General features: G+C 53.7%; 5 protein-coding genes across 5 annotated transcripts; 2 read left to right on the top strand and 3 right to left on the bottom strand.

The window, feature by feature from the left end:
- Positions 1-678: 678 nt before the first annotated feature.
- M409DRAFT_62239 (uncharacterized protein) lies at positions 679-4,792 on the bottom strand (the record flags this gene model as incomplete). The annotated part of the gene is made up of 5 exons (XM_033815083.1): positions 679-834; positions 912-967; positions 1,817-1,906; positions 4,051-4,188; positions 4,219-4,792. The coding sequence occupies 5 exons, from the start codon at positions 4,790-4,792 to the stop codon at positions 679-681; spliced, it is 1,014 nt and encodes a 337-aa protein (XP_033674978.1).
- Positions 4,793-5,445: 653 nt separating this feature from the next.
- On the top strand, positions 5,446-6,423 carry M409DRAFT_16362 (uncharacterized protein; the record flags this gene model as incomplete). Its single annotated transcript, XM_033803590.1, has 2 exons — positions 5,446-5,529; positions 5,584-6,423. The coding sequence occupies 2 exons, from the start codon at positions 5,446-5,448 to the stop codon at positions 6,421-6,423; spliced, it is 924 nt and encodes a 307-aa protein (XP_033674977.1).
- Positions 6,424-6,806: 383 nt separating this feature from the next.
- Positions 6,807-7,827, bottom strand: M409DRAFT_48965 (uncharacterized protein; the record flags this gene model as incomplete). The annotated part of the gene is made up of 2 exons (XM_033811099.1): positions 6,807-7,059; positions 7,124-7,827. The coding sequence occupies 2 exons, from the start codon at positions 7,825-7,827 to the stop codon at positions 6,807-6,809; spliced, it is 957 nt and encodes a 318-aa protein (XP_033674976.1).
- Positions 7,828-9,242: 1,415 nt separating this feature from the next.
- Positions 9,243-9,971, bottom strand: M409DRAFT_16360 (uncharacterized protein; the record flags this gene model as incomplete). The annotated part of the gene is made up of 1 exon (XM_033803589.1): positions 9,243-9,971. The coding sequence occupies one exon, from the start codon at positions 9,969-9,971 to the stop codon at positions 9,243-9,245; it is 729 nt and encodes a 242-aa protein (XP_033674975.1).
- A 1,257-nt stretch (positions 9,972-11,228) lies between these two features.
- M409DRAFT_48963 (uncharacterized protein) lies at positions 11,229-14,993 on the top strand (the record flags this gene model as incomplete). Its single annotated transcript, XM_033811098.1, has 3 exons — positions 11,229-11,628; positions 11,683-14,699; positions 14,751-14,993. The coding sequence occupies 3 exons, from the start codon at positions 11,229-11,231 to the stop codon at positions 14,991-14,993; spliced, it is 3,660 nt and encodes a 1,219-aa protein (XP_033674974.1).
- Between the last annotated feature and the right edge of the window lie 564 nt (positions 14,994-15,557).

The raw sequence follows: 15,557 nt of genomic DNA, 5'->3' as shown, positions 1-15,557 counted from the left end.
GCTAATGCACAAGGCTCTCTGAGAGCTGCAACTCGTTTATGAGTTGTCAAGAGGGGCAAAGTCTTTCACATGCGGTCGACAATCATTCCCTCGCTACGTTGCAAGGTGTCGAGAGGAGCTGGCTCCGCTCCAGGGGCTGGAACAAGAAGGGAAGGTGCGGCGAATTGTCTTGGCACTTCCGACTTCACTTCACCTACTCTACCAACTTCCAGATTTACACTCTCATCTAGTCCAGCCCATCGTCAAGTCTTGCTCCGCAGAGCCAGCAATCTGCCACGCAGCTTCCAAATGTCCTTCCAATTGACATACACGAGCAACGCCAGATTCGTCACAAGGAAGGTATTCCCTAGCCGTGTGAATCCGTCCTCCGGGTCGTACAGCCATTTCATGGACCACCAAGCGACATGTTGCAGCCATCGCCATATTCGAGACCATGGAAGCGTCCTCGTCTCATACAGTGGCACGTAGTCCGCCAGTGTCCTCAGCCAAAGCCAGAAGTGCTTGTTTGCCTTTGTTTCGGGCAGCCACAACACCAACTTGGCGATCCCGATCTGTCCGAGAATCGCCAATGGCAATTTGTCCCTACCAACGACGAATATGGTGAACGGAAACGCGAGGATTGCCCCGCTGACATCCAATTTCCAGGCTGCGAACGCCGTCGTAGCTAAAGGAGACCAGTCATTGAAGACTAGGAGCCAATACCAAGACCACTGCAGCCCCCATTTTAGCCGCGAGGACGTCCCGTGGAAAATCATTGGAATCCATTGGATTATTCTCAGGGTCAAACACAGTAACCAACGGTAAGATGTCGACGCCACGAAGTAAAGGACATTCCTGTTCCGGGGAGGAGCGACGTCTAACTCCCAGAATGTTTCGCCGGCAATCTCAGCCCTGTCCAACGTAACGCGGACTTGTTGCCAGACTTGAAGCCTAAGAATTGTGAAGAAGACACTTCGGGGGCGAGATTCTTGACGACACCATATGGATCGCGTCAGTGGAAGACTTTCGTGCGGCTCCAGAGTTCCGTTGCGAAGTCGCTCCTGAGCTTGAGAGCGCACATAAGACCGAACGTCCTCGAGCACCCGTGTTTCGCTGATGGCTTGCACATACAGAACCGGTGGTGGTGACCATGTTGAAGTGGTGTAGGAACTACGCCGGCCATATGCAAAAGCAACAACACCGTATTGCCAAGTTGCGGACTCCTGGTTGGATCTCCTTGCAGGTTTGTGCCACCTGATGCAGATGGCCGCACCCTGCAAAGGACCATCTAGTTCCCAAATCGAGCTTGGTCTGTAATAAAAAGAGTTGGCGGACGTTCGAATCCAGTCCTTACTGGGAGTGACGCCTGCCAGGAACACGCCCTCTCTCTCCTCCGTGACGCCTGCCATGTACAACAAGGCCTCCTTCTCCTCTTGCACGTTCGGCAATCGCAACTTGAGATGCCATGGGCCACTACTATCGCAGATTCGCCCGGTATGCGACCAATCGTATGATGCCGCCGATTTGCGAATGCTGAAAGATCTTCGAGGAAAGCTGTCTTGCTTCTCGCGCTGGCGCAATGCTCGCCAGTCAACAGCTTCACAGCGTCTCACCGGGTCGAGCATGAAGTGCCCGCCCGGACCTGGTATCAGCCGAAGGAGAAAGACTACGGATGGATCCCCAAGTGAGCGGCAATCCAAAATGGCAAACGCTCGACCTGCGCAAAGATTGATCTGTAGCCCGATGTTGTCGATATGGTAGGGTACTGGACTTTGTCCTTGGCGGGGGACGACATGGCCGCGGTCCTTGAAACAATCCAGCGATTGGGCCAGCAGACTGCCATCCTTTCCATTCCACGCAAACAGCGATTGATCCGTGGAGATCTTCACAATTTCTTCCTGCAGCCGCATAAACGCTCGATGCTCGCCTTCGCCGTAGTGCGTTGCCATCGTGATACCAAAGAGACCGACCAACGAATACGCACGGTCTTCCGAAAACGTTGTCTTCCGGTTGGAAGCCCAGGAGAGACGCTGCGCGATGCTGTAGCTGTACAGCGGTCGCTTGTGCGCAAGCATATCGGCATCGATGCCCGTGACTTGCGCAAGGAATCGAGGGCTGTCTGCCGAACCCATCAAGAAGGACCAGCTCTTACTGAAGAATACTATTCTCGTAGGTGCGATCAACTCCTGCAACGTCCAGCCGCGTTGGATCCACTTGCATTGTCGCAGAGCCTCTGTCAGTATAGACGATGTCTCTGGCGAGTACTGGAAGTGCGAGTCTCGCGTCATGACAAGATCGACGTCACTCAAGTAGACATAACAGACTGTCGCTCTGCTGTACCAATTGAACATACAATTGATGGCCTCGGTCAGTTCGGTCGGATTGCGCTGGTCGATACAGCATGTATCCATCCATACATATCGTATGTTGCTTTTTTTCGCCTGGTTGACCAGATACATGAGCTTTGTCCAGCCTACTTTCTGGTGCACAGTCTCTGGCGAGTCGTGGATATGGAGCATGTCCTGCAAGGATACCTCGTTGTAGCTTGGGTGGATCCATGTGTGTGACAGAATGGCGTATTCGGGGCATGAGCCGTGTGAGGGGACGTCTTCGAAGCATAGGTCTTCTACCCTCAACAACCTCATGGTCTTTCTCTCATTTACAGTGTATGTTTTGATGAGTCGGCAGAGCAAAAGAAGGATGGAGTTCAAGATGCAGCTGAACGCCACCCCTAGTGTTGGCGTCTAGTCTCAGCCTCGCCGCTACTGCATGCACGACGCCGCCACTGCCAAGGGCTGGACAGAAGAGGCCGCCCAAAAGGTTTAGATCGTTACTGGACTATATTGCCCAATTATATGACATCAGCCATACCTAGGTGCTGTAAGTCGGAAGGGTGGGCCAGGTGCCATATCAGTGCCATCGATTGCTAAGACAGGCTGTCATCCTTCTGAGGTACAAGAAGATCCTTCGGGGTCACAGCCAAGTGCCAATATTTCTCACATGGTGTTTCGACTAGTGTCAAACATACATGTATTTCCCCTTTCGAATCAATGTCAAAGCGATCTGGACCATCATTTTTATGATTGTCTGGCTTTTGTGCAGAGTTGTCTCCAACTGCCGCGCACATATTTTGCAGATTGGATTCAGGTGGTTCCACAAGTGAGATGCAAGAGTATAGATCCTTCCTCGTTGTACAGGAGAATGCAATGGAGATGAAGTGTTCGCTTTGGCGTCCGTCGTGATCATGGACCACTCGTAGAATGACGCCAGCTGCTTTGCAATACGAAGATGAGGATCCTAGGAGCAGACCTGGTTTGTCCCAGGCTCGAGACGGCCAGAAGTGCAGGACAGAAAACCGGAGGTCCGATGGTGGGTTTTCTGTAGTTAGACTAATCGTTGCCCTTAAGCCTCTTTGCTCCGTTCTGACCATTCCAGTGCCTGGGGCTGACCGAGTTCTCAAGATGGTGATTCGCTGCCATCTTGATTCCGAAGGATCCATTCGTTCAGAGAGGTCCGTCCATGGGATTTCATGGCAATGCCATTTGCTTGCAATGGTGTAGCAGCCGCCTCGTCTAAGCTGCAGAGGTATCAGAAAGACTGTTGATGGAGTCCTGATCGAGCTGCAGCCTAACACCGCTACAGTGAATGGAAAAAGACTGTCCGACGAATAATTTCTGATGAGCGCGAATGGAATCGCGAGACTGAACAGCCCTTCTGCCTTCAAAATGTCTTGCGAATCCCGTAGCTTTGAGCCCTTCAAGGCTGTGCTCTCGTATGGGGAGATTGCCTTCAGACGACAGAGGTAGACCTCGATCTCAAGGCCGACATTGGTAACAGAATACGGCTTGTTTATCCGTTGTGGGGCGGGAGCAACGTGACCCCTTGATAGGAAGTATCCAGGGTTTGACGCAAGGAACGATATATTCGCGTCCTTGAGGCCATCACTTCGTAGACCACAGTCACGTATTGCGGGCGTATCTGAAAGATCCTTCCACGCTAGGATGGATTCATCTGCATTCTGTTTCATGATTTCCAGTTGCAGCCTCTCAAACGCCTGCACCGGCCCTTCACCATAGTGGAGAGGCATAATAACACCGAACAAGCCAAGCAGAGAGTATGCAACGTCCTCTCCTCGAGTAGTTCGTGGTTCGGCTGCCCATGACATGCGGTGTGCTATGCTGTACTCCTGGAGATCGTTCAAGCCAACTCCTTGTGGGTGACGGTCATGGCGGTCCTTACGCCTCATTAACATTAACAGCTTCGCATCGATTCTCGTGATAGCCGATATGACTGTTGAAGAGTCCGCTCGAGTTGTGATCTTAACCCAATTTTGGTCAAAAAACTCAACTTCCCGTGGGGCGATAAGTTCTTGTAGCGTCCAACCGCGTGTAAACCACTGAGAAGGGCGAAGTCGTGCTTCAAGCTCGTCGGTGTCTTTGTCCGCAAAATCTACGTCCGAAAGATATACATAACAGCGTTTGGACCTCTTGTACCAGCCATACATGCAGTTGATCGCTTCTGTCAATTCTGTTGGGTCTCTTTTGTTGATACAACAAGTGTCTATCCATATGTAATCGATATTGTCTTTCCGTGCTTGATTGATCGTGTATTGTATCTTCTGCCAGCCAGGCTTTTTCCTCGAGCCGCCAGACTTTTTCTTCGAAGCGCTAGACTCCTCCAAGATGATATCTTGATATGTGACCTCATCGCGGCTCGGGTGGATCCAGGTATGAGATAGAATTGCGTAGTCCGGAAACGGGCCATGAGAGGGCACCTCGCCGAAATTCAGGTCGTTGACTCGTAAGAGCCGCATTGAAGCGATAAGTCTTGTTGATATGAAAGTATCGTGGCAAGCTCTTGGGCATGGTACATGAAATGCTTCAGCTCGACGCCACGGGCGGCCTCGCTGACGAAACCGTGCATATACATATTGTGCGACTTCGAAGTTTGTTTAAAGGACCCAAAACCAGAGCAGAATCAACAGCGAGTGGCACTCAAACAAATTATTTGGTCTGTCCGGGTCAGAAGCATTGGCCTTGACTTTGCATGACAGACAGCGTACGGAAACTTGCCGGAGCCTGTTCTGGCTCAATGATCGGGCATTCGGTGGTACTTCAGGCCCGTTGCAACCAGAGCCTTCGAAAGAGCAATATTTGATGGCAATGCTCAAGTCGAGTTGCTGTGCAAAGTCCGCCTTGGCCAACTTATTATATACTTGAACCGGAAAATTTAGAGTTTGGCGCTACAACGAGCATGCCGTAATAGGAAAGCTGCACGTGAAAGACGTCAACGATTACCTGTGTGGGATAGCATTAAGTCCGCTAGTGCGACTCAGTTAACGGGGAGATAGCATCAGTTCTGCCAGGCTGATATATAAAGACGGCGAATGGAAGGTGGAAGTACTCACTCACCCACATAGCAATCCCAACATCCACACACAGACCAGTCTCGAGACCTACAAAAGTCATGGCATCCGCGATCAAGTCAGTCTACGCTTCATACCCTTTCATCGCACCACAGAAGTTCGCCGGCAAGCTGAAGGGCAAAGTCGTACGTGAATAGCCATCCTCTTTCGATAGCTGTGCCAAACTGACAACATTCCAGGTCGTAGTAACAGGCGCATCCGTCGGAATCGGCCGAGCGACAGGCAAAGCCTTCGCAGCAGCAGGAGCCAGCGTCGCAGTCATCGCACGACGAGAAGCCGACATCAAGACCCTCGCAGAAGAGATCAAGTCCTCAGGCGGCCACGCCATCCCGATCGCCGCAGACGTAACCCAGAAAGATGCCCCGAAGCGCATCATCGAGACCGTCGAGAAGGAACTCGGTCCTATCGACATTCTGATCAACAATGCTGGCATCAGCCGGATCGGTCCCCTCGTCGAAGAATCCGAAGACCTCGACATCTGGTGGAAGGTCTATGAAGTCAACGTCCGAGCACCCGTAGCACTTATCCGAGCTGTGCTCCCCGGGATGGTCAAGCGAGGCAGCGGCGTCATCATGACCGTCTCCTCCGAAGTCGCCAGCTTGGGGCTCCCCGTCATGACAGCGTACGCCTCGTCCAAGGCGGCCATCAGCAAATTCCACGAAAGCATCGTCCCCGAGCTGGCCAATACTGGAGTCCTCTCCTTCGCAGTGAACCCAGGTATGGTCGGCGGAACTGAGTTGGGTAAAGGCGCCATCAACACGGACGCAATGGAGCACCCGGCACAGAAGGCATTCCTCAACCATCTCAAGACGAGTGCTGGGAACAATACGGTGGGAACGTCCGAGCTTCCGGCCGACTTCATGGTGGCGCTAGCGGTCGATGAGAGGTCGAAGGCTCTTCACGGCAAGCATGTGAATGCGGATCAGGACTTCGAGCCGGTGTTGGATGAGATTTCCAAGGAGGGCGGTGGCAGGATTGGGAAGGAGGTGCTGTACAAGGTCCATATTGGGAAGTTGTAATTAGATACATATTGTGCGGGTCAGCTGGTGTGATGAAGATCAGTTGAGATAGTATTCACTCACGAGTTTTGGTCTGATGACTCTGCCCCGTTCGAGTACAAAAAAATATGGACGAGGAGTTTCTTCTTCAGCCAACGCCTCCGCAGGAAGGCGTCGACACAAAGGTGTTTTTATGAGTATATAATAGATTAAAATCAAGAAATCCAAAACGCTTATATACAACCAAAGCGATCGCGAGCAAGACAACGCCATCATGCCAACCAGGTAAAACACCATAAAGTATAGTTGTCAAAACAAGAATGCCTATCCCGTGCAAAGCGCCACGCTACCCAGTCATATCATTCATCGCAAAACGGCGCCGAGCCGACAATCATACTGAAGGCTTAGTGGCTCTTCTTCTCGCATTTGGCCAGGCAAGAGTCGACGGCCTGGACAAGGTTGGCAGGCAGAGTCTTGCGGAACTGGTCAATGTTGGAGCCGTCGATGTTGTTGATCTCGCCGAGGGTGATGTTGACAATCTTCTCGTCTTGGAAGAAGAAGTTCTGGGCGACTTGGGAGGTGCCTGGGTCGGCGTTGTTGAGGGTGGCGATGAAGGTGGCGGGCTCGCATTCGTTGTTGAACTGGAAGTGGATGGATCTGGAAGAGGTGACTGTTAGCTGATGTTTTACGGAGATGTGGGGTGGACTGTGTGGTGGCTTACCCCTGGGGGAAGACGGTTCCCTGGAATGCATGGAGCTCAGTGGGGACCTGGGTGGTCAACTGGCCGATGGCTGCGTTGGCAAGGAAGCCGTTCTCCAGCATGAAGCCTGATTGAAGCTTGCCCTGGACGACGGTGAGCCACTCGGTGGCGCGAGGGTGGGTGTGTGGGCTGTTCATGCTGCATGGGTTCAGGAAGCCAACGGCGGTGGCGATGCCTTGCTCAACGAGGATGGGGAAGTTGTTCTCGTTGGCGAGGACAAATCGACCACCCTGTCCAAGAGGTGCGGCGCGAGCACCGAAGTCGAAGACGGTGCGCTCCCTGAGCTGGTCTGGTGGGAGGAGCTGCTGGCCGGCGCCATCGACAGTGAGAAGAGTGTTGAAGCGCTGGACATTGGTAACGTCCAGGACAGCTTCCCTGGCGAGTGAGGCAGCGGCCGCGGCGGCGGACGAAGCGGCAGCTGGATTGGCTGGGGGAGCCGCAGGCTGAACGATAGTTGGCACAGCTGGGTTGCCCGATGGTGCACTGGCGGTGTAGGAGGCGGACTGCGTGGCGCTGTAGGAAGCACTGCCGTAGGTAGCGGCGCTGACATAGGCGGTCGACAAGGTGCTGCTTGGAGCCGAGTACTGGCCCTCCTGCTGGTAAGGGGCCGCGGAGACACTGGCAGCGGCACCGAGGCCGGCAACGATGTATCGTGCAACAGACATTATGATTTAGATGGTGTTTGGTTGGTTGGTTGATGGGACGCTGTGTTCGCGGAAAGAAGGTGCGATAACAGGTAAGGAAATACAAAGGAAACAAGGAAACCGAACGAGTTGCTTTGGTTGAGTGGTTGTTTGCTGAGTTTGTTGTTTGATGGAGAGAGCAAGATGAGGAGGTGAGAGATACTGTTCTTATACACGCAGTAGAGACAGACCCCCGCACGAGCGCTGTTGGATGTTCAGGATCCGCAATAGCGCTCGTATGGTAACAGGACCGTGCATGGTTCCTAGGCCTTGCCGTGGTTAGGTCAAGCGCGAGCTTGGCCAACGCCGAGCAACTGTTGCGTTGTGAGGATGATCTTGGAGCGAGGCTTTGCTGTACCAGCCATTCATTCACGCATAGGAATAGCACGTGTGCTGTTGCATTCTTCCGTCTTATTCGCGAAATTGGCGGGACACCGCCGTGTGCCACATGTTGGGTGTCTCGTCCTCCCTTGTCATCAGCTGTATTTTGATCCGCTCATGACAAACATCAGTATCACCAAGAAGAGTCCGACGGCTGAGATTGCGGGATGCCCAGCGGCCGTACAGCTCGACAGGGCGGAGGGTGTGTTGTCGAGATTCACTTGCAGCAGCCACTAAGCGCTTAGCCTAGCGTGGACAAGTGAAGTCAGATTTAGGAGCCCAGCATGTGGCAGCACGGCCCTGCTACGGGAGTAACCGCCTCCATTTTGACGCTATCCTGCCACGAGGAAGCTTAAATCGAGGCATACTGCGGTCGCCTCGCAAAAGCCCGCACCAATCGGCGTCTTCAAAGGGCTGAAGAAGAGCGAGAGTGCGCGAGGAGGACCACTAAGCGTATCCATAAGTATACTGCTGGGGTGAGAGAACTCGTGGTAGTGTGGTATCTCGCTGAGAAGGAACAATGTCAACAGCTGAACGAATCAGACATCATTCTGCTTCAGATTGCACAACTGACAACTGTCAACTCACAGACATCTTGCCAGTGATTGACATTGCATGTCATCTGCCCCGAACCACAATCGGAACTGGGGGTTCATCGAGACGTGGCTTGACAGCGCGGCGATAGTTGCCAAGATGTCTGACAAAGCCTGGCTGTAAATAGCGCCGCTGACCATTCAGGCAAGAACGTCGCACGCTGTCCGTGCGTCTTGTTAGAAGCAGACTGGCTCGTCGTACAGTCTCGCTTTTCAATACCCCAACAGGGCAGTTCGTGGTTGGGCATAGTCCAGATCGCACGGGACCGACTGAAGGGCTAACAAGAATGTTGCGGTACGAGCTTCCTCCAACCCAGCGAACGATGCAGCGCACTTTCTCACAGTTTGGCGAACTCCGAGAGATTCCCGAGAGACATGGTCTGGACTATCTGCCGCAGATATGTAGGAGCGGTAGGAGCTGGCTCACTTCGCATCATCGATATCCATGCCGTCGCTCTCTGCCATAGTCGTTGCGTTGCGCTGAGGATAGTACCCATCTGTGGCCGCACTGGCGTTACTGACTTCTGGCGAACTGCGTAGACGGTCCTCAAAAGCGACGCCGGCTTCTCTTGGACCTCGAACTCTCCTTCGCAGACGTCGTTGTGTCGAGCCGAGGTCGTGGTCATCCAAGGCATCCGCATCGGTCACATCGGTCTCGCTCTTCACGCTCTGGCTGTGCGTGCGCTTGAAGATGCGAGTACCGGCACGCTTTTCGATGTGCCTCTGTCGACGGCGTTGTTCGAAGTCAACTTCCTGGTCATCGCCACAACGTAGCCGCGACAACTTGCGAGTGAGATGCGATGCCTCATTTTCGCTGATATCAGTCGCATCTTGCTCCTCATCGCTACCACTGCTGCTGATCTCCTCAAGCTCCTCAGGATAGACCACGTCGATGTCCGTCATGTAGCCCATATCGCCCTCTGCAAGTTCCTCCACTTGGATCTCATCGGTCGCGGCTCGCTTAGCGGCCTTCTTTGCTGGACTGCTCGTCTCGGCGGGGTGAATTGATCCCACGGTTGATGCCGGTGAGTCACTGCGCTCCAGCCTGCGTTTAGTGACCCGAGCAGGTGTATACGGCGGCGTACGTGGGAGCCCCGATAGGCTCGCTTCAGAGTTGAAGCCCGATGTGGAGTACAGAGTCTCCATCATCATGTTGGCGAATGTGAGTGAATGTGTTTACAGCCTTTTTCTCCGATGCGCTCAACGCTGGTCCAATGTGACAATACCACCCAGGTTCGGACGATGATGCCTCTTGACAATGAAGTTTCGTGCTCGTAGTTCCAACAGTAGCATCTTCGGGAGTTGGAAGTGTTGGTAGGTCAGGCGTCGGTCACCGCGTCTGGTGTCTTCTTATCGGGACAGGTCTCGGGTGGTGTGGCGCGGCAGCTGGAGTTGGAGGGACTCTGTCTGGAGTGAGGCGGGCGGCGATTGCAGGCAGCACTTGGATGTTGGCGGTATTTGAGCAGGCTGACGGCGCTCCTTGCTTGGGCAGGCAGGCAGGAGGAGAGGTGCGAGGGCGAGGGGACTGGGAGCACCCTGCAGGATGCAGACGAGAGGAGCGGTACTTGTCAGGCAGCGCTGCGCTGGCCGGTGGCAATCCTCGTGGCGATTCGCGGTTCGCTTAGAGGCAGACTGCGTGGTCGCCGTCGAATGGATCAAACGAAGTAGACGAGCGGTGCTCAGCGTGTACGTGCAGACTGCTCGAATTCATGTGCAACTGCAGCGCGACGGAGAACTTCGGCGCAACACTCGGCTACCTGCCAGCGATGGGTGCCATCCACTGCCGGCCTCGCTGCCAGCGCCGCGATGCCATTCCACAGCATTGTGTGTGACTGCGTTGTCGCGGCGTCTGTCATGTTGCCGGCTCTGGGTGTCACTGCGACTCTGCACACCACAGAACGGTCTGTCGCAGACGCGAGTGACGTTGTCCGACCCTTGAGACGCTTGGTCGCAAGGAGGTCTTCGCGGCGAAGACCACGTGATGCGGCGGTGAGTGAATGAAGAAAGTCGTGGTCGTTGATGTCGATCATGAACGTTCACAAGTACGAGAAAGAGGTCGGTGAGAGATATTTCAACCCTGAACATGCGTTGGAGCAATACTCGAGTGCTTGCTGCTAATCAATAATGGTTCTGTGAGAGCATGTGAAGTGTTCGTGGACACGACTAATGCACAGCTATCTCGCGTCTTGGCAGGGAATCTGGAGATGGCTCCAAATGTAGCAGCGCATTGAACAGCTGTACCCCCAAAAACACCACAACCACAACTGCCACATCTCCTCCTCAGGCGGCGCCATAAACTACGACAGACTCAACACTACCCTCACGAGACACGCCATCACGAAATCTACGCCTGGTGTTTGGTGGAAACAGCACATGCCCGGAGCTGAGGCTCCTTCTCCATAGCCCGCCATGACTTCCCACCCCTCGATGCTCACCAAGTTCGAGTCCAAGTCCTCGCGCGCCAAAGGCATTGCCTTCCACCCCAAGCGACCATGGATCCTAGTCTCCCTTCACTCTTCGACCATCCAGCTATGGGACTACCGTATGGGAACCCTCATAGATCGCTTCGAGGAGCACGATGGACCAGTCCGAGGAATTGACTTCCACAAGACCCAGCCTCTCTTCGTGTCTGGCGGTGACGATTACAAGATCAAGGTCTGGTCGTATCAGACGAGGCGATGCCTATTTACGCTAAACGGTCATCTGGATTATGTCCGAACCGTCTTCTTCCACCACGAGCTACCCTGGATCATTTCCAGCTCAGATGACCAGACCATTCGCATCTGGAACTGGCAGAACAGGTCGCTAAGTATGTTGGATGTATGAGGGGAAGGTGGAAATCATTCACTGACATGCTACATAGTCTGCACAATGACTGGTCACAACCACTACACCATGTGCGCTCAATTCCATCCCAAAGAGGACCTCGTTGTTTCGGCTTCTCTGGATCAGTCAGTAAGAGTTTGGGATATCTCAGGCCTGCGCAAGAAGCATTCCGCACCCACATCTATGTCTTTCGAGGACCAAATATCGCGGGCGAACCAGAACCAGGCAGACATGTTTGGCAACACAGATGCGGTGGTCAAGTTCGTGCTGGAGGGACACGACCGGGGCGTCAACTGGGTTGCGTTCCATCCGACCCTGCCATTGATCGTGTCTGCGGGTGATGACAGGTTGGTGAAGCTTTGGAGGATGAGCGAGACCAAGGCATGGGAGGTCGACACCTGCAGAGGCCATTTCCAGAATGCGTCAGCATGTCTGTTCCACCCCCACCAGGACCTTATACTTTCAGTCGGCGAGGACAAGACCATTCGCGTATGGGATCTCAACCGGAGAACATCAGTCCAATCTTTCAAGCGTGAGAATGACCGATTCTGGGTGATCGCAGCTCACCCTGAAATCAACTTGTTTGCAGCAGGTCACGACAACGGTGTGATGGTTTTCAAGCTTGAACGCGAGCGGCCAGCATCTGCTGTGTACCAGAGTAACCTCTTCTTCATCACCAAGGAGAAGCACGTGCGGTCCTACGATTTCACGAAGAATGTCGAGAGCCCATCGATGCTCTCACTGAAGAAGCTTGGCAACCCATGGATTCCACCTCGCACCCTCTCATACAACCCAGCCGAGCGGTCTATCCTTGTCACTACTCCAGCAGAGGCTGGCACATACGAGATGATGAGCCTACCACGAGATGCATCTGGCGCTGTCGAACCCACCAGCACTCATCGTGGTACTGGCTCGGCTGCAGTCTTCGTCGCCCGAAATCGCTTCGCTGTCTTTAACTCCCAGAACCAACAGATTGACATCAAGGACCTTCAGAACACCACAACCAAGACCATCAAGCCGCCGGCCGGTACTACTGACATGGTCTTTGGCGGTACAGGGTGCCTGCTGCTCATCACCGCCACCCACGTCTACCTGTATGACATTCAGCAGAAGAAGCAGCTTGCCGAACTCGCTGTCACTGGCGTCAAGTATGTCGTCTGGTCATCAGACGGCTTGCATGCGGCGCTTTTGAGCAAGCACAACGTTACGATCGTCAACAAGTCGCTCGAGCAAATCAGCACTCTTCACGAGACGATTCGTATCAAGAGTGCTTGTTGGGACGATGCTGGCGTACTCCTCTACTCCACCCTGAACCACATCAAGTACGCCCTCATGAACGGAGATAATGGCATTGTGCGGACTCTCGAGCACGTGGTATACCTTGTCCGCGTAAAAGGCCGAAGCGTGTACTGCCTTGACCGAGCTGCCAAACCCAAGGTGCTCACGATTGACCCTACCGAATACCGCTTCAAGCTAGCGCTAGTGAAGAGGCACTACGACGAGATGCTGAACATCATCAAGACATCGAGCTTGGTTGGCCAGAGCATCATCTCTTACCTGCAAAAGAAGGGCTATCCTGAGATCGCCCTGCAGTTCGTGCAAGATCCTCAAACCCGATTCGAGCTCGCTATTGAGTGCGGCAACCTCGACGTTGCTGTTGAGATGGCGAAGCAACTCGATCGACCTCAGCTGTGGCAACGTTTGAGCACCGAAGCCCTTGCACATGGCAACCACCAAGTCGTGGAGATGACCTACCAAAAGCTGCGCAACTTTGACAAGCTATCGTTCCTCTACCTCGCCACTGGCGACCAAGGCAAGCTCAACCGAATGGCAAAGATTGCCGAACATCGTGGCGACATGACCAGTCGTTTCCAGAATTCCATCTACCTCGGTGACGTGCAGGGTCGGATAGAGATGCTCAAGGAAGTCGACCAGTACCCTCTCGCATATCTGACTGCTAAATCCCATGGACTTGATGAGGAATGTCAAGCCATCTTGGAGGCCAGCGGCTTGACTGAAGAGGAGATCAGCCTTCCTACAGTTGGAAAGCCGGTCTCACCTCCCAAAGCTGTTGCACCCACTTTCAAGACCAACTGGCCTGTCAAGTCAAGCGGTGCAAGCTCATTCGAGAAGGCCCTCATGGCTGATGGAGACGAAGCTGCCGTGGCAGATACCAATGGCTTCGCTGAGGAAGACCTTCTCGCCGAAGAGGAAGCCGCCCCTGGCACTGGCGCACTGGACGATGTGGAAGATGACGATGCTGCGGCTGGCTGGGATATGGGTGACGATGCTGTTCCGGAGGTGGAAGACGATTTCGTCAACGTGGAGAGCGCAGAAGCCGGTGCGGGCGGTAGTGAAGCAGATCTATGGGCACGAAACTCTCCTCTCGCAGCGGATCACGCAGCAGCTGGCAGCTTCGACAGTGCGATGAACCTGCTGAACCGACAGGTCGGCGCCGTCAACTTCAAGCCACTCGAGGAACGGTTCCTGGAAATCTACCAAGCAACACGGACGTATCTTCCCGCCAACCCTGGAATGCCACCTTTGGTCAACTATGTTCGCAGGACCCTCAACGAGACCGATTCGCGAAAAGTTCTACCTCTTATTCCTCGTGACCTGGAATCCATCTTGGCTACGGAGATCGCCGGCGGCAAGAACGCGATGAAGGCAAACAAGCTCGAAGACGGTGTTGCGCTTTTCAAGAAGGCTCTGCATCTTCTCCTGGTTAACGCTGTCACGTCGCCAGGCGAGGTGCAGGAGGCACAGGCTGCGATACGCCAAGCATCAAACTATATTCTGGCAATGTCTATCGAACTCGGGCGACGAAAGATTGTTGGAAGCGCCTCAGATCTCAGCTCTTTCTCCGACGAGAAGAAGAAGCGAATTCTTGAACTCTCGGCTTACTTTACAGTTCCGGAGATGGAGCCCCAGCATCAGACGCTGGCGCTTTTCTCCGCCATGAACTTTGCCAACAAGAACAAGCAGATGGGAAGCGTGTTGAACTTCGCCAATGCTCTCATCGAGCGTGGCACCAACGCCAAGTTCAAGGAGACGGTAAGCCTACTAAACTCCACCTCTTACTCCACATGACTAACGTATCCACAGGCCCGCAAGATGAAAGCCGTCGCCGAACGCTCCCCCACCGACCCGATCGAAGTCGAGTTCGACACCTTCGGCGAGTTCGACATCTGCGGCGCATCATACACGCCCATCTACGCCGGCGAACCGAGCGTGGCGTCTCCTTACTCCGGCACCAAGTACCACACCAAGTACAAGGGTATGGTGTGCAGGATTGATGATGTCGCGGCGATTGGCGCCCCGAGCAGTGGATTGCGGTTGACGGTGTAAGACGTGTTAATGGATGATGGGATGGATGATGGGGATAGATTAAACTTGGGGCGTCTTGAAGCGTTGTCGGCCATCGAAAAGCAGGGGTGAAGGAAGAGGCTTTTGGGATTGATGAGCGTGGAGGAGTCGTTGGTAGAAAGCAGCCCCCTTTTTTCTCCAAACAATTGAATCGAAATTCCAGTATCGCTTATTACTTTTTCTCCTTGGCTTGGCATGTCAGCTGTCAGCACTTTAGAATGTTGAGCAGGGGTGATGCGGAAGACTCGAGACGAGACCAGCGAAGGAATTTTTTGTGTTTGATGAAAGGATGGTATTTGGGTAGCACTGTCTGTCATCACCTGTGAGAATGAGATGTACTGTCATCATTGAACGGAGATTAGACGGGACAAGACAGAGTCAGAGTCAGTGACATGTGTAACAAACAAAACGACTAGACTCGACTTTGACCGGAGACCACGCGGGCAGTCAATGGTGAGTACGACGGATAGGATAGGTTGACGTGAAGCACAGCACAGAAAATACAGCTGTAGGTCAAGCATAAGGAGATCTGTCTTTTTGCTTCTC

The sequence above is a fragment of the Zasmidium cellare genome (assembly GCF_010093935.1).
Source record: "Zasmidium cellare ATCC 36951 unplaced genomic scaffold M409scaffold_1, whole genome shotgun sequence".
Classification (NCBI taxonomy): Eukaryota; Fungi; Ascomycota; class Dothideomycetes; order Mycosphaerellales; family Mycosphaerellaceae; genus Zasmidium; species Zasmidium cellare.
This window is presented reverse-complemented; position numbering and strand designations above follow the sequence as displayed.